This window comes from Phalacrocorax aristotelis, chromosome 1 (assembly GCF_949628215.1).
Source record: "Phalacrocorax aristotelis chromosome 1, bGulAri2.1, whole genome shotgun sequence".
Classification (NCBI taxonomy): domain Eukaryota; kingdom Metazoa; phylum Chordata; class Aves; order Suliformes; family Phalacrocoracidae; genus Phalacrocorax; species Phalacrocorax aristotelis.
The window spans coordinates 175028450-175049899 of record NC_134276.1 but is presented as its reverse complement, the minus strand read 5'-3'; the positions used below and the strand labels follow the sequence as shown (position 1 = coordinate 175049899).

The 21450-nt window shown below is 39.1% G+C and overlaps 1 protein-coding gene across 3 annotated transcripts in view; it reads left to right on the top strand.

Moving 5' to 3' along the window:
- SYT1 (synaptotagmin 1) overlaps positions 1-21450 on the top strand; it is a 360508-nt gene that overhangs the window by 300945 nt on the left and 38113 nt on the right. For all 3 annotated transcript variants that reach the window (XM_075080749.1, XM_075080747.1, XM_075080748.1), the window contains one exon: positions 5169-5286. In XM_075080749.1, the coding sequence (XP_074936850.1) occupies positions 5169-5286 (118 nt within the window). The remainder of the gene's footprint in view (positions 1-5168; positions 5287-21450) is intronic.

The window sequence follows — 21450 nt, the reverse complement described above, 5'->3', positions numbered from 1 at the left end:
CACAAGAGAAAAAGATTGTCTGCCTTTCCTCATTGTACCTGTTGCAGGTATTTTCTGCTTTGTTCATTAACCATGTATTTATAAAAAAATCAGTGTCTTTGAAACTGGTAATGTTACTGACGTGTAACTGACCTGCTGTAGCAATACAATTTCAGGTTGAAAGATGAAGGGGGAGCCCAACAAACAAGTATTTCCTTTTCCCAGTATGATCCCTATTTGTCCTGGGAAGTGTGGAGGAGCAATATTTTCCCAGTTGTAGATCCCGGCTATGTGTATGAACTGCTATTTCTGCCCACTTGCTATGGTGGCTTAATTGAAGTTGTGGCCGGTTCATGTCATCCATGTGATTCTCTTACTAGTATTATTTTGACACCTTTGCAGCTTAGTGTATTCGTGGCTTACGTGCCAAGAAAAGCAATTTGCTGGATTTGAGATCTCCATGTGTAGGCAGAATGCAATGGCCTCAACACTGTCTCAAGCCCATGGATGTGGGAATTAGGATTAAAGATTCTGTCATTACAGTTTACCTGGGTTTCCTGAATTTGAAAGACTCTAGCTTAGTCTATAACCCACCTTTATGCTGTTCCTGTGTTCTCCACAGAGTTTTAAAACATTTGGTCAGTGTGAAAACTATACAGTGAACATTATGAGCGTCTATTGAAAATTTGGTTTGCGGAAGATTGTATTTTGGGTGTTCACCCACAACCCGCATCCTAGTGTGTTTCTCTCTGGCTTATGCAAATATCCACAATCAAAACCAGGTATTGAAGTTGGAAACCCACCTCACTGTGTTTGTAGCCTTCCTCTACTATTTTGGAGTCTTAGATCCAATTAGAAAAAAACATATGGTGCTGTGGATCATTATTTTGGTATTGTTTTACCAAGAGAGCTGCAATAATCAACTTTCTCGTAATATCTTCCACAAGAATGTGGAGAATGTTTATATTAAGAAGATAGATAATGCTGTTAGAGATTCTGCAGTGCAAATGAGAGTAATCTGCATAAATAGCATTTTTCTCTGTAGCTCATTAGAAGTGTACTGTCAAGGCAAAAATGACTACTGACACATATGAGAAGAAGCATGAGGCAAGCAGGAGCCACTTAGAGTCATGTCTAAAAAGTCCAGCTTCTCAACAGGACTTCAAATAGCCTTTTCTAAGCTGAAGAAGTGTTACCAGTGCTGTCTGTGTCATTTTCGTTCTGCACCATTGCATCCTCTTTAAATGTAATGAAGTTATGAAGTTGCTTAGATGGAGAGAGTCTTTTGATTGGTGTTTAGGCATTATACATGAATAGGTTAATGTCTATGAACCTCCCAGTTGGAAGTTTCTAACACTAACTTAGAGTTTCCATCAGAGATCAAAGTAATTTACTAAATAAATTATTTATACATAGGGCTGAAAAAAATTCATAATAACAATAAGGCACCTCCATGAGATAATCACCATACCAGAAGCACTCATCTGTGCCTCATAGCCCTGCAGGGGTTTGTAATTATCTCCCGCAAACCACACCTCCAGTGATTGCTTTTTGTTGCTTCATTGCAGTGCAGCCACTTGCAGTATTTTGCCTGACAAATATTTTTACAATTTTAAAAAATCCCAGCAAAAAAATGGCTTAGGGATAGAAAAGTTGTGGCAGTCACACAAAGAGAAAACGTTTAAAAATACAAGAACTATTGAAGAAATGCAGTTCATACAGATTTTAATAACAACAAAAAAGTACTAAATTAGATTCTGTAGGCATTTAAAGAGGTACCTGTGCTTTTTCTTCAAGTTATTCACTGGAATGAGCCCATCATCTGCTGACATTTCCAATGGCTTGCTGGTGATCTATGGAAAACTGGCTGTTTACATGATGCTGGCTTCTTCTCCATGCTTCCTGCAGCTAAAATTACATTAAAAGAGGCTAAAAATGCATTAAATGCTCTCATAAAATTACTCTTCTGTGTAGACAATTGTGGTACTTGCACGGAAGCATAACATGATTACAGATGGAGAAAGGCTGGTGAGAGGTGATGGTCTCCGTGGCAATAACTGTGTTTGTAGAGTACCTCCTCCAGCCTCTGCTGAAGCACTCAGAATCAACAATCCTAACACCATTTTATGCTTACTAAACACACTCTAGTCTCAACACAAGTACACACACACAAAAAAAAAAAACAATCGAAGGAACAATTAGAAGCATGGTATTGATTTAAAAGTACCTTCCAAAATAGATGTTTAGATAGTCTGTCAGTGAGGTACATTTCTGAGGAATACAGGGGAATACAAGTTCCTGTGCTGCTACAACCAAAGCTCCGCCTAGTGAGTCTAGAGGTGAGGGCAGAGCCCTTGAATGTCAGGTGATACGCGAGTACAAAGGTCTCTAAATGGGGGGCTAAAATGAGCTTTCAAATATACCCTGTTTCAGTCTTATTCAGAGCCCCATGAATCAACCAGGCTAATTTAAACCAAGTCTACCATGTAATAGAACAGTGACTGCAGAGAAAACTGGGCGGCTGGGTGAGCTGTGATCATGATAAGACAAATCAATAAGCAATTGATTTCTTCCATTCTGAACAAGCTGCAAGTGATAGATCAACTTCACCATTAGCCTAGCCAATATGGACTTCCAAACCTGAATGTCAGGGGAACAGGAGCGTGTTTTGCTGTCACCGTGCCACTGGAGGCTCAGTTAGATCTGAGCTTGAGCTGTGCAGATTGCACAGCTAAAATGTGTATTTCCATGATGCGAATCTATGATGGGATTCATAACAGTATGTGCAGACAGGGAAGAATAGTAAGTCCTTCCACAGAGGTGCAGTCCCTGCTGTGAAAGACTTCTTAGGGTATTCTAGATACGAGTTTAAAATGTAAATTTTCTGATATTAGGATCTCTTCTTTTGAGCAAGGTCAAATCATCATTATAGCCCTCCTGGGTCAGATAGAGGTCTCTAAGATGCTGCCCTTCAGCTGGCCCCTTTCCAGGCTGAAGAGTCCTGATCTATGTAGCTGTTCATTGTACAGAAGCTGTATCATACCTTTGATCATTCTTGCTGCTTTTCTTAGAATCTTTCCCGATTCTATCATATCCTTTTTGAGGGGGGGAGGACACCATAACTGCACCAGTTTTCAAGGTACTGGCACGTGTGCATTCTGACAGTGTTTTTATACGTGATACACACATTTACATCATGAGCTATTTTGTTGTGTTCTCTCTGAGCATTTCATAATTATACATAACTGTGTTTGTTCTGTATGTTTTCTGACCACTGGTAACCACTGAGCTGATGTTTTGCAGGGAACTATCTATTTCAATCCCTAGGTCTCATTCCCAACTTGTAATAATCAATTTAGAGTCTGTCACTTTATAGGTGTTGCATTATTATTGCAGTTTCTAAGATTTTTAAAATTAAAAGGAACAATAACTACATTATTCCATTCTTATATATACCACTCCAGTCTTTTGTTGGGAACAACAAAGAATCCCATGTCCCCAAGGAAGTCTTCTAAGACAAGCTCACGCACCTTTTAGTAAGGGAGGAAGATGAAAAGTCAGAAGTGTAGCTGAGTTTCTGGTACGCATTCTGCAGATGGATGTACTGCAGATGCTTATCCAAACCTGGATAAAAAGTGATTGTGTGTAAGAGCTATTGAGAGAAGAACTGCCACTGATGCTGAAAATTTAGCTTAGTAGATAAAGTTCAGTTTCTCTTAAATGATGTGGAAACTTGAGCTCCCAAGTTGGAAAGGAGCATTTTGGTTCCTTTTACAGACGGTGAAGTCCTTAGGACATGGGCTGTCTTTTCTCTAGGAAATACCTACTCCGTCCATGAATATGTGAGCTGGTTGCTCTAAGTAGTGTATTCTCTGCTTTTTAGGTAGGGTCCTGACTTTGCCTCTTTTTCCCTTGGCTCTTTGAACCTGGTGAATTGCCATGTTCTTTTTGCATTTGTGGTACAGGGAAAAGGTGCAGAATTCCTGCAAAAAAATAACCTAGTATCTGAACAAAAAACTTGGATACACCCCAAAAACTTTTTAACAACTTGTTGTTGAACCCTTCCAATTTATTCTAACAAAACACTGTAACCAAAGAGATATGTCTTGATAGAAATGTACTTTATACTCTACTGCCAGAATAAACTGTGGAAACAGACGTGCTGTAAGAACTACTGCCTTTGAAAGAGAAACATTGCTGTCTGAAATGCTTTGTTGGACTGTTCAGTGTAGCCTGTTTCTTGTCTCAAAAGCAACCTTGTTACCCCCACTAGAGATACCGTTGTGCCTAAAAGGAAGGAGGAAAGCAACTCAGATCATCCTAGTGATCATTTCTAAGCAGTACTCTCCTCTCCTCCTCTCCCTCCCCTCCATCTCCTCCCCCTCATATATCTGCAAGTTCAAATCTGTTACTTCTCCTTTTAAAACAAAGTACCTGTAATTCTAAACACAATTCAGCCTTTCCCTCTTTGCCAGGACTGTTAAGAAGGTACTAAGCAATGGCTTGCAAAAGGTTGCATTTCGCAGCATCCCAGATGAAAGGCTGCAAGGCTGAAGGCAAAACCGAATCCTTCCAACAATTCCTGATGTGAGGAGGGATGCACCGTGTGCTTTCCCAGCCTATATCTGCCTTTTGGGTTTGTTGGGTTTTTTGCCTGTCAGATAGAAGACAATTCTTTTTTTATATGGAAAGCTTTGTGCTTTGTAGTTTTTATGATTTCTGCCTTTGTGACAAAATGTGATGAGAAAGATCCATGTTATTGTTTCGGAGAAAGCAGTCTCGTGGTTGTGCATGTGTGCGTGTTAATTGATTTTTACTGAAACACAACCTGAAAAAAAAAACAAACCAGTTGTGATTCGGTTTAAAGGGTAAACAGTATTTGTGGAACCCTGATTGTCAGGGGTGAAATGCTGAACAGTAAAATTTACTTCACAGCAAGAGCATATCTTGTCATTTGGCTCCATACAGGATAGCTGCTGTGAACTCTGGTTGCTGCAACAGACTTGAGGGTATCAAGGATTTAAGCTGGGCAACTTTTCACAGATATCTCTTATTGTTCATTTGAATGTTTTGTTTAACAATATTTGAGATGTAATCCTGTTAATTTTCTGTGGGGCTTTCACAACTGTATTTTTAAAAGATACAAAAAATTATTAAAGTATAACACCATGTCTTGTTTGTTTTCACAGCAAGAAAAACTGGGTGATATCTGCTTCTCCCTCCGTTATGTGCCTACTGCTGGCAAACTGACTGTCGTCATTCTGGAGGCAAAGAACCTGAAGAAGATGGATGTCGGTGGACTATCGGGTATGTGCATGACAATCTGCTTGTAGATTTTGCAGGCTTGTAAAGGCAAAATATCAACTCATTTTCTATCGGAGATCTCTAGGTTGAGAAGGTAAGGGCTCCTGTTCACTGTCTGCAAAATGCGGTTTGTGTTTTCTGAAAGTTAGGGCATGACTGAGTATATCAGAACTCGCTCTAGCTTAAAAAAGGGGATTTCATTATACATTGCATTCCACTCCAAGACAAGGTCTGAAGTGTTAAAACAGTCAGATGACAGTGCAAGCTCTCTGTTGCCTGGAGATAAATGCAGGCTATTCAGGCAAGAGAAAAAAATCTGACTACAATTCTTATTGTCTGTTTAATCTCACAAAATGTGAGCATTTCCCTGCAGTGTTACTGATGGTACACAATAGAGGAACTCAGCGTAGGTCACCATGCTGACTGCTGGTTGAGGTGCTAGGGTAATTGTTTGTACATCTGAAGGGCTCAGGTGTGACTGTTCCCATGCGCAGAGTTGGGAGTGCTCTGCATCTGCATGTACGCCAGCAATCAATATGACAGTCTTGTACTTGTGGTAGTCTCTGAGATTGGTATCTCCAGCGTACTCAGTACCTACAAATAGCCCTTGTAGTCTTTCCTTGTAGTAAGGCCGTACGCACCGTGAGTGAGATGACGTGTGCCATCTCTAAGGGAGGGTGCAGTCACCACACGTGACATCGGGGCTGTGTCCCTGTGGTAGGGCTGTGTCCCAGGGACCTGGTGGAGCTCCATGTAGGCTTCTGTTCTCCGCTGTGTCTGGAATTTGGACACAAATTACTGTCTAAATTAGCTGAGACCAAATTAAATAAGAAGATGCTTTATAAGAAGAGGTCTTTCCAGGAGAATTTTATTTTATATACCTTCTGTTTAAAAGAGGCAGTTTCTGCCAACCGTTGAGAATAATTCCAGCGCCGCTCTAGAACTGAAAATTTTTACAGCTGTCACTAACCCATAGATGATGTAATTGCCGATTTTGAATTAGTAAGTGACAAGAAAAAGGGGTTTTGCTTTTATTTTTATTTTAATCTTAGAACAAGGTAAGATTTATATCCAAAATACACAGAGAAATGGGAGCCTTCTAAAAGCAAGCCTGAAGTTTTTATTTACCGCTTTTGATGAACAATAACAGGAGGACCTTCACAAAGTGGGAGGAAACAAGGTCTCTTACCAGTAACCGGTTTTTTTGTTTTTTTAAACTTGCTTCTAAAGGCTTCCACTGCATAGCCACAGGCATAATAAATTAAAAGTCATCAAAATATTCTTGTAGTCATTACCTCAATCAAGTCTAGCCTTTTCCTGTCTAAAATGGGCACTGGATTAAGACACACCACTAATAGTTTCCCTAACGCTCATACTGAACCAGTTGCAAATTAATATTCTCAAGCACATTTACTTCCTAATTGTTTCCTAATGAAAGATTAGATTCTCCTAATGAGGAAGTGTGGCATTTTTTGACTGCAGTGTAGCATCTACATTCTTTTCCTAGCTTTGAGAGAAATGTGATGGATAATGGGTACTCAGCTCATAAGAAAAGAAAGAAAGGAGCAGGGGAAGCAGTAATGAACTGAAGACCTTCTACGAACTTCAGATGGAAAATATAATGCATTCTGTTGGAAATAACCATGAGGAAATGAATGGGCTTAGTCCCCTGTATGTCCTGAAGCACCCTGAGGATATTTAAATATATTTCTAGGGGGTGACAGGTTTTGTTCTCCTTTTTTAGGGCCATGCCAAACTACGAACATCATGTTCTCTCAGAGACAAACAAACCCAATGGGATACCATGGTTGTAGCAGGAATTCAAATGTCGCTGACAGTGATAAATGGCAGTTAGTGTGGTATTCCTGAGGCAGTAATTATAGATGAAATAATGTTGGTTTAAAGTGGATCCAGTATCTTTCATTAGGGAATTTATCTTTTGAATAAATTATGCAGAAATAACTTTTGAAATCAAGCTGAGATTCTGTTGTCATTATTCACACTAAATAATACCTACTCTCACAGTACAGTACTGCTAAGTGGTAATGAAGGTGACAGGATTTTATCTCAATTAGAGAATGCTTTCCCCACTAGTTTTGTTATTTTCTCTAGATACTAAAATGGCTTTTCGTTTTGCAAAACTGAAAGTTTTGCATTGCAGTGGAAGTGGGAAGATGTTAACAATCAAATGTGATCTCAAACCGAATATTACCTATATACTCAACAGCACTTACTGTCACCAAGGGAAAGCCATTAGCAAGAGGTGAAAATTATATAGTTGACACAGATGGAGAAAAAATCTTAGAAGTTTGTAAAAAATAGGCAAAGTATCTGTTTTTTGAGTTTAGAATATGCCTTTTTGTTATTCTCTCCTATTTTGGAGAAGATGCTGGAAAAGTAGAAGACAAACATTTGGAAAGGACTCTGCTTTCTCTTGCATCCAGTCTTTATGCCTCTCTGTGGAGTTTATCTGCCTTGCAGAAAGGAGGAGCAAGGCCCTGGCTCCTGCAGGACATCTGAAGTAGCACCACCAAGCATTCACAGCACAGCGGCAGGCAACCTTGCAGTTTCCTTCTGGCCACTTCTCTCCACATCTTGAGTATTACTGCTGCTAGTAAATATCTGCTGTACCTTTGCACCTCAACGATGTGGAAAGTTTTAGCATTTATGTTATCTTTAGTCCCAATATAAAGAACCAGTCACTGTGGCTCAGCACCTGCACTTCTATTCAGTAATTTATTAAAAACTGGACTACATCCATAATTGTGATCAATCAGGCTTTAAAGCATGCTTGATTTTCAACATGTATATTTTGTTTTGCAGTTAAGAAAGTACCTATCAAAAGCAAGAGACCGATCAAAGTAGATTGAAAGTACCACCTTTCCTAGCATTTCTACAGGCTGAAATTCTACTGGTGAAACCTTAACCCTGCTAGTCAGCATATATATCCCATTTAATGGTTATTACAGTTGCCAAAAAAAAAACCAAACCTTTATCTCCAGTGTTTTGAATTTTTCCATAAATTTTACTAGCAGTCAAAAGCCAAGCACAAATTACTTTGGAAACAGACAATAGAAGACAACAGACTAATCATCAAATTCATTAGACTCCTTGTAACAAAACCAGATCACCCATCTGAGCAATAAACTCCCAGGTCTTAAACTTAATTGCAACATCAGGCTGTGACTAAAGCAAACCTTGGCTCAAACACTGGAACCATTCAGCCTGAGCTCGTCAAGTTACCACAACAAGTGGAAATTATTACTTTTGGTGAGCAATGGCTTCTGGCAAACAATTATGCATGTTTTAAAATGGCATTTTCATTATTTAAATTATATTCAAATACATTTTTAATGAATCTGACATCTGGCAGGTGATATGTAGGAATGTAAGCTATAAAGAAATTATTTTTATTTGTCTGAATTTGGTAAACTCGGGTTACATGGCTTTATAGGTATTCTTCACACCTGGAGTACTGTGTACAGTTCTGGTCCCCGCTCTACAAAAAGGATGTGGACAGACTGGAAGGGGTCCAGAGAAGGGCCACCAAGATGATCAAAGGACTGGGAAGCCTGCCAGATAGGCTGGGAGAACTGGGTTTGTTCAGCCTTGAGAAAAGGAGGCTTAGAGGGGGATCTCATCACCATGTACCAGTACTTAAGGGGCAGCTACAAAGAAGATGGAGACTCCCTTTTTACAAGGAGTCCCATGGAGAGGACAAGGGGGAATGGACACAAGTCGCTCTTGGGGCGATTATGATTGGGCATGAGAGGGAAATTTTCCACAGTGAGGACAGTCAACCATTGGAATAATCTCCCCAGGGAAGTGGTTGACTCGGCCACGTTGGACACCTTCAAGAGTCATCTGGACAGGGTGCTGGGCCATCTTGTCTAGCCTGTGCTCTTCCTAGAAAGGTTGGACTAGATGATCCCTGAGGTCCCTTCCAACCTGTGATTCTGTGATTCACCCAAGATGTCTACAAGACTTAGGTCTTAGAGAAAATCAAGGGAACTTAGACTCCCAAGTCACTGTGGGTTGTCTTTTTTTAAATTTCATTTAGATGATTTGCAAAATTGGAAGATTTCAAAGCCAGTTTGCAGTTTAATCTCTCCAAACAGGCCATAGAGATATAATCTGACTACTTCCTTGATAAAGGCACAATGCAGCTCAGCAATGCCGTTCAGCTCACAAGGGTCATCTATGAATTATGATACTTCATTCAGGTTTACAGTCCCTTCTGCTGCAGAAAGAGGGCAGGAATTATTTGCAACTCCCCTATGAGATATTAATCTAAAAAAAAACTGGTAGTGGTTTCAGATACAGATCTAAATGAGTATAAAACTTTCCTAAATTCATTTTAATCTTGTTTTGTGTTTGTATTTTTTACTTATTTTCTAAAGAAAAGATGGTCATTTAACCCTCAGCACATCTGACTGGCAGCTAAATGTGGTTTGTACAATAAATATAGAGCTGCTTTTTATTACATAGGAAGATTCCCAATATTAATACACATTTATGCGGGCAATTCTAAAGATTTCCAAGTATTTAGCTATACCAGCCATTTGTATTAATTTTTATTCCTAACATGAAATAAAAGCTTTCCTTTCACCTTCCAGCAGCTTTCCCTGCTTTGACCAAGCCAATTGTTGAAATAAATTACCTGAATACATTGAAAAGCGTTTTCCTTCTGAACCTTCAGAAGAGACTGGGGCTGGCACCTGAACAGACTCTTGATGCGTGTTTAGCTACCCAGGCCCTTCGGCTTAAATACCGTTTTTAAGAACTTCAGTGGCTGTACATATTGCTGCCAAAATACTGTTTTATACCAAAAAGTCATCTCTTACTAGCTGATAGTAATTGTTATCCTTAACATAGCTTATCATCTTTTCAGGATTATTTTCAGTATAGTTTATTCCTTCTAAAAATCTTTGAAAGCTAATGTGGTTTTGTTCTATGCTTAGCTTTTAGTCAACCTAATTACCAGGAATCTATCCTAGTAGCAAGCAATGTACCCTTCCCTTATCTCCTCGGCACTGCTGCCTCTCACCACTCTCCCCAGTCAGACCCTGAGTTTCAATGGGGAGAAGATGGCCTAGCTGGCATCAGCTCAGGTATTGCCTTGGAACTGTTGACAAGCAGGAAATATTATAGCAGACCCTAAACCATACCTGCTTATGCTGAATTAATGCTTAGGAAGAACTGCAAGGAGAAGAGGACTGTGATTGGATCCATGGGCTCTTCCTTCCACAGAAAGCTGCAGGTACAGCTGTGAAGAGAAAGCGGCCTGCAATCTGGTCCATTATGTGTGAAAGCTAATCTCAATATTTATGAGTTATAAATAGAAAATACACAGCACCTCTTTGTGACTGCCAAGCAAGTACTATAAATCAGAACCATCTCTGGGGACCAAATGGTACTATAGCAGAAATAAAGCTGGTTTTCTACAATTAGACATTTATTTTGAATATTGCATTCAAATTCAAAAGACTTGGTTGGATGTCTTATAAGAGAATAGAAAAATTAAAAATTGTTTAGAGACCAGCTCTTTGAAGACAGAATGAATGCTCATGAATTATGCAGTCAGAGCATTCACTTTAATAACTTCATTAAAGCATAAGAAACCTTAAAAGCTAGCTGACACGACTGCAATATTATAAGAAGAGAAATACACCATTAGTGCCATGGCCTTGCTATAAGCCATATTGTAAGCATAACTCAGTGAATATTAAGAGAAAAGAAAACAGCCTTATTAAAAAACAAAAGTGAAAATAAACAACAAACACCACCACCACAACAGCTGCATTTACAACTAGGCTAATGCTAAAGAATCCAACAGAGATCAGTACCAAGAGATATTTTAAGATCTCTACTTACTGTAAGGATTTCTACAACATCTAATATGTCGGTATGTACTGTAATACACTGGCAGAACTTCCAACAGTAGATGGCTGCAGCAATACATCTCTCCAGTGCTCGCAAAGCAGTCTCACGCCATTGCAGTAAATTCCCTGTGAGCTCCCACAGTGGTGCTGGGATGGGTCACCAAATCTCCATCATGTTAAAATCTTTCTCTCCTGCCTGGAAGAACATTCAAGTTGGTGATATCTACCTTAAGACTGGGCAGTAGTAGGGAGCAGGGGTCTTGTCTGAAATGGTCCTCTTTCAATGGGTAAATAAGGTCTTGGGGATTTGTTTCTTCTAATCCCAAATCAAGCCAAACCACCACCTTCTTCAAGTTAAAAGCTGAAGGCAGCGATTCCAAAATCAGACTGTATTCCAAATTACAATGTATTCATCAGAGAAGCCATGTTAAAGGATAGATAAACTCTGATATTCCAAGGCATTTTGGAGGGTTTTATGAGTAAGCTGTCAGGAAATTTTCCATTTTGGAGTGAGTTACACAATTTCCACCGAATCATATGCTACAGCCTATTGCACAGAATAATATATTGTATTAGATGAACCATCAATTTTGGCAATTCCTCCAAAGAACCAGAGTCAAATTGTTCTGCTCTTTTTTTCCTCCGATGCTTAAAATGAGGAAAAATAAATTGTGCCTGCTGATTACTAGTGAAGTTGTACAAGACCTATAGGCATTGCTCTGAAAAACCGTAGGAAAAACACTGTGCCGAAAAAGTGCCTGGGCTCAGGAGGTGTTTGAACAGCTTCTTGATCTGAGAGAGGGAAAAAAGCTTATTGTATGTGTACATCTCCTTAGTTGTACACACTGACCAAAGGTACAGGAGGTCAGCACCCAGCTGTGCAGACTCTGCCAGCCAGTAATCATAATTTTCTGCCATTGCTATTGGCTTCCTCCCACCCTCCCTTCCCCAAAACAGAAGGCAGAAAGTCTTCTTATCCTTTATTTAAATAACCACAACTAAACAATGCATTTTTTGTGTGTTTGTATGCATGCTTCTTCCTGATTAAATTATGGTATGTTTTTATTTGGTTATGCAGTCCCAAAGCAAGTGTGAAGATGTGTGTGTTAATTACCTGTATGAAAATGAGGTAGTTAATACTTTTGGTTTTCAAGCTCTATCTACAAGAATTTCACAGCAATGTGAGTGGCTGTAAAATAGATATAGAAATACTGTAGATAGATTCTGGAGTCCTTAGGGAAATTAGTCAGTTCTCTTACAAGTAAGTTTAATTTATTTTTATTCTCTGAAAATTGCAGCCTACGTCTTTTCTTTTAATGGGTTTGAAGAAAAAAGAATTAAAATATGAACTCAAAATGAAAATGTCTTTTTTCATCTCTATAAACACAGTTTAGATCAGTGCTTAAATGTTCACAGAAAGTGAGAGCGTAACTGACGGTACTTCCTTTTCCAGACTGTGTAAAGTCATACAGTTTTTAAGACAGCATGATGAGCATTTTATTAGCGCTGTTAATGCAGTCGAGGTTTGATTAAGTTTGGAGGAATTTCTGAAGAAATAGAAACAACTTTAAATTAAAGTTTGTACGTTACTTTAAATCCCACAGGCCTTTTTTGTTTGTTTAATCCCTTGTGGGCAAGAAAGATGATTAGTTTCTGCTAGATCTTTATGTGGTTACTTCTTATATGCCTCCTGACTCAGTTTCCAACATATAACTCCTTTGTGTGCACATCTCAACAGAAGGAAACATTTCACAGATTAGACCCTTGATCCTGATCCTGAATTATCCTTGAAGGGAGTAGGGGTTGAGTGCTGAGAAGGGAACCGCACGTCTCCTCCAGTGCAATGTGCTGAAAGTATGCCTGTGATAACAGAGAAAGCGTATACTGTAGCGTAAGGAAAGACAGGAAAACAGGTGTGTCTAGCTCTTTGTTGGTATCATAACTTTACATATGTGCTTTATGGGTGATAGTTGTTCAAATCTGTTCACACATTGGGCAAGTGAAGCTCTCTGCTGGCAGCTAAGATGCTAAAATGCTTATCATTCAACAAAAATAGAAATGAAGTCTTTCCCATTGCCAATTCCAAAATTTATTTCCCAAAACCTTTCTAACTGAAGGTGGGAGTCAAGTGCTGCCCTTTCTTCTGTTGATGCAGTTCTCCAAAAAGGCCCCATTACCCTTATTCGGGTAACAGGAGAGACGTATAATCTTGTTCCTGACTGAGATTGAGGTGCCAACATTCAGTTATTCTCAATGTGCTTTCTGTGTGTCTCAGGATAGTGATATGAATCTCAGAGGGATTATCTTTCCAAATATTTTATCCCTCACTTTACTTCCATGATGTTATTGATGAGGTAGGAAAGCCAGCATTTAGGCTTTCTTTTTTCCTTCCAGCATAGGCCATGCTGCCTAACAGCCACCTTGTTCTAGTTGAGTCAGTCATGGGGGTTTGATTAACCGCAAATTACCTGCCAACAAGGTGGAAAAGTGAAGCCCAGAAATACCACTTTTCCCCTGTAAAGAAGTTCCTGTGTGGTGGAGGTGAGAATTTACCTGGGTTTAATTCCTAGCTACAGTTTCTTGTGCTTTTGTTTATTAGCAGTGAAAGTCAACACAGCGGGTATCCTGTCTTCATGAGGGTCTTCTGTATCATTATTAATACATCTTTACATCTTCTTTGGAATAAACTGAATAACTCTGCTCTTCAGACATATTATTGTAAAGTGTATGTGTCACTTTGTGAAACATTCAGACGTTTTGAAGGGGAAAACAAGGCTGGGCATGAATGAAGTATCCACACAAGCAACACCCTTTATTTTAGCTATTTAGTTTATTTAGGACAGCTAAAGTGCTAGGCAATTGTTTTACAAAGCTAAAGATAAGAGAAGAATCTGGCCTTTTTTTTTTCACCCTTAACAATATGATTGGTTTTAAACTAAAAACTGTGGGTTTTTTCCTCTATTATACCAGTCTTGTTGATAAGATGGTGCCAGATGTGTTGCTCTCAGCTGATGGATCTATGAACAATATAATGCAAGAGGAAAACTGGTAATACGGAGGGAACATCTGAAATTTCATAATTGTTAGTGCAGTGACTTTAGTCCATAGAAGGGAATTAAGATTTTTTTTCCTCTTTTGTTTATTAAGCTTTTTTCTGTCTTGTTGATGAATATGCTATTGCTCATTCCCCACATGAATTCCTTTCATTTCTGCTGAGCTGTCTTCAGGTTTACAAACAGCAACTTTTTTTGCTGTCTTTAAATCAAAATAATTTATGTGCAGGGGTTTCTTGCAGCATCCCAACATATTAGATATTAATTGAATAATTATTGAATAGTAAAATAGATAACTTTCATTGAGAAAAGTCACAAATAAAACACAGATCACATAGCATCTGCCCAGCATCTGTGCCAACAGACATAAACTTCTTTATTTGACTGCAAAATTCAAATGTTATGTAACACAACTGACCAACGTGCAATGGGTAACATTTAGAGGTTTTCTTGTAAACTGTGCCTAAAACAAAACCTGTCACAAAGAATTCCACCCCCTGCAAAGCTCAGCTGTTTTCTACTTTTTTGTGAAGGCAAAAGGGAGGGTTTTTAAGCTCTGTATTGTGAGCTTTGTCACAACATAATCTCTCTCAGATTTGAGTTTGTCAAAAACCAAATAAAGATACAGATATACATTATAAAACTGTGCATGATCTCATAGTAGGCAGAACCAATTTTTAATTCCTGTCCTGTAAGTAGTGACACAAAAGGATTTCAGGATCCAAATGTAATCTCCGCAGCTCAGCAGCACCTCTGCAGGAATTTCATCAGGTTAGAGAAGTAAGGGGTCCTGTTTAATCTCAGCTATCAAGCCCAATTCGTGGAATTGCTTTTTCTTCAGATTCCCAGTGGTATCGCAGAACACTTTACATATACAGGTCTGCAGGTTAAATCCACCTTTCCAGTGAAGAGAATATGATAATATCCTGATTGAGGCCTGGCGAGAAAGCATCTTACATTCTGTTTGAGCCTCTCCAGAAATCTTTGCGGTACAGCTGGCTCATTACAATGTTGTTCGGAGGGGATGCGTCTCTGCAGTAAGTTCCAGGAAGCTGGGTTGGAGTGCTGAGCTATATCGGTTGCTTCCCATCAGCAAACCGTCACATGCTTGTCAACATTTGAGGGATGCTAAAAGTAGTGATTATGAGAGCATGCAACATAACGGGTTGTTTAAGTTCAGGAGCCCTGGCTATGTGGGATGTGAAGAAATGCTTATGTAAGGAAGGGGCAGCATCAGCAAGTCTTGCGCTGCAAATTGTTTCAGCTGGTTGGAAGCTAAGTTAATTCAGGCTGCTCCCTCATGGCTAAAGAGTAGACGGGGGAATGTTTAATTAAAAAGAAGTGCGTATTACTTTACAAATAAGGTATTTGGGATCTGGGTCTTGAAAACTGTGGGAGCAAAGTTGTTTCTGGGAGAGGTTTCTGCTTTTGTCATTCAAAGTCACTTTCACTGGGGCTAAGCAAGCTTCAAGAGTATTGGACCAAAGTCCTTCCTGGATGGTGGAAGTCGGGAACTGGCTCAGCCATTCCCAGAGACTATCCGTAGTGCCCCACTGTTGAGGAACATCTACTTCAGGAACTTACCCTCTGGCTTCTGGTCAGGAAACCAGCACTTGACAAGACCAATCTTTCCATCTGCTGCTCTGCTCAGCCTGTGTGACTGGTAGCCCCTGTGGGAGATCGAGTGATTTCCTAAATTGATCAAGTTCTTTGACCTTAGAATTAGTCAAGAAATAGACTCAAGTATGAAAAAATATTGCTTTTATCTAACCTGTGCATGGATTGTTTCTTTTTGATCAGCATTTGAATTCTCCTCACAACAAAATGGAGTAGTATAAGAGAATCCACACCAAAGCATAGACAATCATTTATGTTTCATAAATGCAATTATTCAGACAAGCACATCTTTCACGTACACCAGTGCTTACTTTCCTTTGTGTAATAATGTCTACAAAATTATAAAATTCCAATTGCTGTCGTGTCTAGGTATTTTGGTCCTCAGCTTCAGATTCCATCAGGTAGCAGGCAGTATGGGCTTGATAGCTTTTCAGCCTTGAGGTTGGTGAAATAATGGTCCATTGTATTAAGAGTTGGCAAAAGGCTAACAGTAGTTCTCCAGTACTTTAAAATATACTTCTGTGAGCAGTGGAATTATAAGGTGTGATTTTCTTTACATTTCAGATTGTGACTGGGTATTCTGATGTCTAATAAAATACGTGCTTCAACTGAAACCTTTTTCCACAGTTTGAACATCCATATCTCTCTCACATATGTATTTTCTGGTGCGTAATAAGAAGTGAGACCATGCTGCAGTTTTCACCTCATATAGAGATACTTAGTAGGCTCCCTCTATTCCACCTGGCTGCCTACTTTCACAAAGCTTGTAGGAATTTAATATCCTTGAGAGGCTTGTGATCCTGTCAACTTAGATTAACACCGGCCAATATACTAAAAAGGTATGGAAAGGGGGCAGTCAGTCACCAGATCAGTACTTGCTCACAAGGAAGACAGAATGATTACCTACACTATGTTTCCTTGGGAACCCAAACAAAAAAAATGTACTTTCTTTTATTGCAAATCCAGTGTCAAACATGGTTTGATGATTCATATTTAATCTATTCTCATTTTCTTGCCATGTGGTGTTTTTTTTCTTTCTTTCTGATATCTGGATAAAAGCAGTTTAATACTTCTTTTTTTTTAATCTATATAGCTGCTCCAAATCATTCCGTTACTTCCTCTCTAGTTTTAATTGCTTTTCATGCATAGGAGACCCTGAATCTGAATAACCTAAGCCATATCCTGATTTTAGAAAACGAATTTTGGCTCTGTTGGCTGTTGGCATCACACTTCAGTAAAAAGCATGGTCCCCAAGCGTTCCACTGCTGTGCATTTGCATACAGGTTTGCTTTCTGCAGAGCATTCACAGGATAAGCACTTTGGCTTTTCTTGTTTACATGCTGTTTGCTGTATTTTCTCTCTGTGTACAATTCCAGCGTATTTGAATCCTGATGGGGTAAGTGGAAGGGAAGACTAGCGTCAGCCACAGTGCTGCTGCTTGACCTATCCAGCACACCCATCTTTTAGAAAAACCCAGTCATTTTTCACCAGTGCTTTGAGGTACATTCAAATCTGCTTTGGCATCTGTCCAGCCCTGCATAATATCAAGCAGGGGACATCCTGTCTGAGAGAACAGATTGTTAGTTCAATTATATTCCTGAAATTGAGTTAAATTTCCATGAAAACTGCTTCAAATGTGAAGAACCCTAGGGGAATGGGGGCTTTTTTGTTTGTTTGACTTATATTACAGCAATCAGGCATAGTAAATGAGATGCATTGTATAAGCGTGTGTTCTGTGCACTGTTTACGGCTGTTTATCTCATGTGTTTGATAACAGGGTGAAGTAAATTGATAGTGCTGCCATCTATAGACAAAAGAAAGTTATTGTATGTGGCTTGGTGAGAAAGGTGGAGGAGCTTGGACTTCTCTGAAATTTTGTGGATGATGTTCTATTGTAACCAAAGAGGATATGAAAAAGCTGTAAGCTGCTTCTCCATATGATTTATGACTTTCCATTATGATTTTCCTCGGTAATGGTGATCAAATTTTATGCCACTGGCCTGGGTTTCCAAAGTATAACACAGTAATTAAACAGTCCTTCAGTATCTTTGGTTCAGACTTGGTTAGAAGCGCTGTCTTGGGGCCATTGCTAATCTTACTAGACTGAGAAGTGTATTTTGCTAGTCAGGATCGTGTCTGGTATATTGAAAAGAATGGTAGCCTTCCTGTAATACATAGCATTTCAGTCCATTTTTTGGTAAAAGGACAGATGGTGCGATTTTTCTGGCAGAGATCCAAGCATCCATATGGTACACTAGTGTGCTGTATTAATTCCAGTGTTGTTTCATTGAAATATAACGTTCTGGTCAAATGCAAAGCATTCATGCTCAGTTTTATATTTTTACCTTTGTTTTTCTCTGTTAATTTTTATTTATTCTCAGAAGTATAAAAGCCATCTTCTCCATCTGCCAGTTTCATCTTTCCATGTACAGTGAATGTTTATTTTCCTCCTTGTCTCTTAAATTGCGTACGTATCTTAAGAAGTGAAAACTGGCTGTAACACACAGAGTTAGATTCTGCCATTCCACCGCACACCAATAAGGCATATTTTCATGTTGTCCCACTGATTTCCATCAGGTGAAGTTTCTATTTTATCATGTAAAGGGTAATAGAACTCAGATTTTGAATTTTTTTAAAATGCTGTTTTGTTTAAACATCTACGTGGCCACAGAATCAATAACGGCTTTGGCTATTGCAGGAGCACTCTGTTGACTGGATGTTTGTTCTGCTTGTGCATAAATGAATGCCACCTTTTTGCCTCTAGGAAACAAGGAACGTTGCCTATCATCGTCTGTGTTTTTTATTTCTTGTCAACAATTTCTATGTGAATTTTCTATGAGGATAATGAAATAGTCTGAATAGCACATATTCCTAAATGATCTGCAAGCCATATTAAAGAGAAACAGCGCAGCAATTAGAGAGTCTCTCACAAACTAATCAGAATGAAAGAAATAAGGCATATAAGAAACAGTAAATCACTTAATGACTTAATCAGTTTAACATGATAAATAAAGATACTCCGCAAGATGGAAAAAAAAAAGCCTAACTAATTACAGTGAAAAGTATTTGAAAGAAATTGCTGCAAGCTGCCAGGAAGGCAAAAATTTTGGGTTCATAAAAGACACAGAGGGTTGCCATCTATGCATCACCAAAGACCGGACAAGCTAACACAGTCACATCACGATTCTGACAACAGTCATAAAAAACAAACCACTGTAGAACAGCACGAGATTTTCAATAGCCACACTAATCCACATAAGGCCTGCCTTTTCCTCTCTGAAGTCCTGGTAAGCTGAAGCATTAAAATTGGTTCAAATGCATATTTTCAAACTTTACATCACCAGATTTGACAGCTTGTGCTGACATCAGACCTCCAGTCTGTTATGAGCGTGAAGCTCAATAGATAATATACTAATAAACTAAAAGCGATGAAAGGCAAGACAAGCCTTACTAAAACAACCAGAAACTTCTGCTAACATTTTCGTTTCAAAAAAGGACAATTCATGAATTTGATCTCCAGTGGATGACAGGAGGTTTGGATTTCTTTCTTCTCCAAGCATGAATAGACCATTGGTACCTCTTTATTTGTCCCCTTGCATATGCAAAAAAGTGGCATTCAATTATTCTTATGAGGCAGACAATTTTTAATAGACAAAATGAATGTCCATATACAAACAACTTTGTACTTAACCATGGAAGAAAATCACTAAGTAAAACTGTGAATTTTACAGTGATTTTTAAAAACAGGAGCATAGAAATTTGGCCACATTTTGTAAGTCATTTATGTGTCTTGAGATACAGAATTAGAAGTCAGATGGGATTTTTCAGTAATTCTCTGAAAGGTGCTTAGCTATGTACTTTTGAAAATCCTATCCATACTTAGGCTTTTAAATACACTGCAAACTGTACTTTTACTATCTTTTCATGATTTAGTCAGTCACATTGACCAAATTTTCACTGAATCAGCAGTTCAGGGCCAAGCCTTGATAAACTGAAAAGCAGAAGGTTGGTGTCTTAGTTACATCAGAACTCCTTAACACAGCTCTGGCAGCACAGAGAAGCTGTTAAATGGTTTTTTTTTCAATTAATTAGAGGACTTAAATTCAAGAAATACGTTCTAATAGTTGAGGTTTCATAGATACTTCAGGCCTTAAGCTAATGCTTACCTGAGTCTCTTAGATATGCAGTCAATAGGGAAATGACAGAGTGCATGTGAATTTAATAATCTACCAGGTGACTTGGACAGCCAAATGTGAAAGGGAGCGCTCAGAAGAAAAATGTGCATATTGCTTATTCCCTTGAGCTCTTTTGTCCAAAAGCTGATTCCTGCATGTCAATAAACCATATAGGGCTACATGATAAAAATATTTAAGGGAGAGCTTAGACTAGTAAGTGCTCTTGCCTTTCTGTAGGCATAAAACCAAAACCAAAAGATAAAAACTTCAACTCTATTTGTCTGAGAAGTACCTCTAGCATTTCTCAGGGAGTCGCTAAACATTAGTATTCCAAATGGCTCTACAAATGCAGTTGCATGAGGCAGTGAAGATATGGGTGGCATGGGAATGTGACTAATTTAGTAGTAGCTTCTGCTCTGAACCTTCAGAGAAATCTTACTTTCTGGTTCCCACTTTAGTGTATGCTTTGTGGGTGGGCTTTGACTCATAACTTCCTAACATAAAATGCTTGTATGATTCCAGCAAGGTAAAATCTTACGAACTAGACCTTCATCTGTTCTCACCCACCTGCGTGTCCTAACCAGTGGTTTGCAAAGTCAAGACATTTCCTACGAGATGTCCGTCTTGTCCCAGGAGCCTTTCCCTCTCATTTTGTGTCCAGATTCAAGAAGAGGGTTTAGTTTCCTAACCACCAGCCAAGGCTACACCCTGGTGGATGGGAAATGGTCAGAGGTGGTGGAGGATTAAATTCTGTCACGTTGAGTAGGAACATGTCCAGGGTTCCTGCTTCCCTGGCTCCTGTTCTGCTCATGAAAACCTGGTCCTCAGAACTACCTTCTCTGTTTCCAAGGACAGCTACTTTTTTTTTTACCGAGCATGTAAAGGCTGTACTTTGTGCAGAGCTTGGTCACAACCTCTCAGTCTGTCTCTGTGCTAAGCATGAGCTGAGCATGCCAACCATCCCAGAGGGATCTGAAGCATGCAATTTTCCATCTCCCTAAGTGTTTAGGAGAGTGAGGGTATCACCACATGTTGGGTGACCAAATGAGCATGTTCTGTGGGAGGTGCAGTGGTGTGATGCTGGACACTTAGAAAAAAATATTTTTCCAGAAAACACGGACAGGTATGTCCTCTCACGTGGATGTGTAAGGTCTTTTTACATTTACTCCTTTCGGTAGCCAAGATGTACCAACGTTGTTCTCTATTCACCTAAATGCTACTTTAAGCGTTAAGGTTAAGTCTTCCCAAATTTGCTATAACTTTTTTTTTTACCATATGTAAAGGTATTTTTCTAAGTTTGACCTTGGAGAGGTTTTGTGCCTTTGTTTGCACTTGTATTTTCTCCAGTGCCAGACAGGAGTGCCTCTTATCATATAGGGCCAATGTCCAACTGAAAGGGGCCTCCTGAGTGCTACTGTGGCAGTAATAACAGTAGATCTT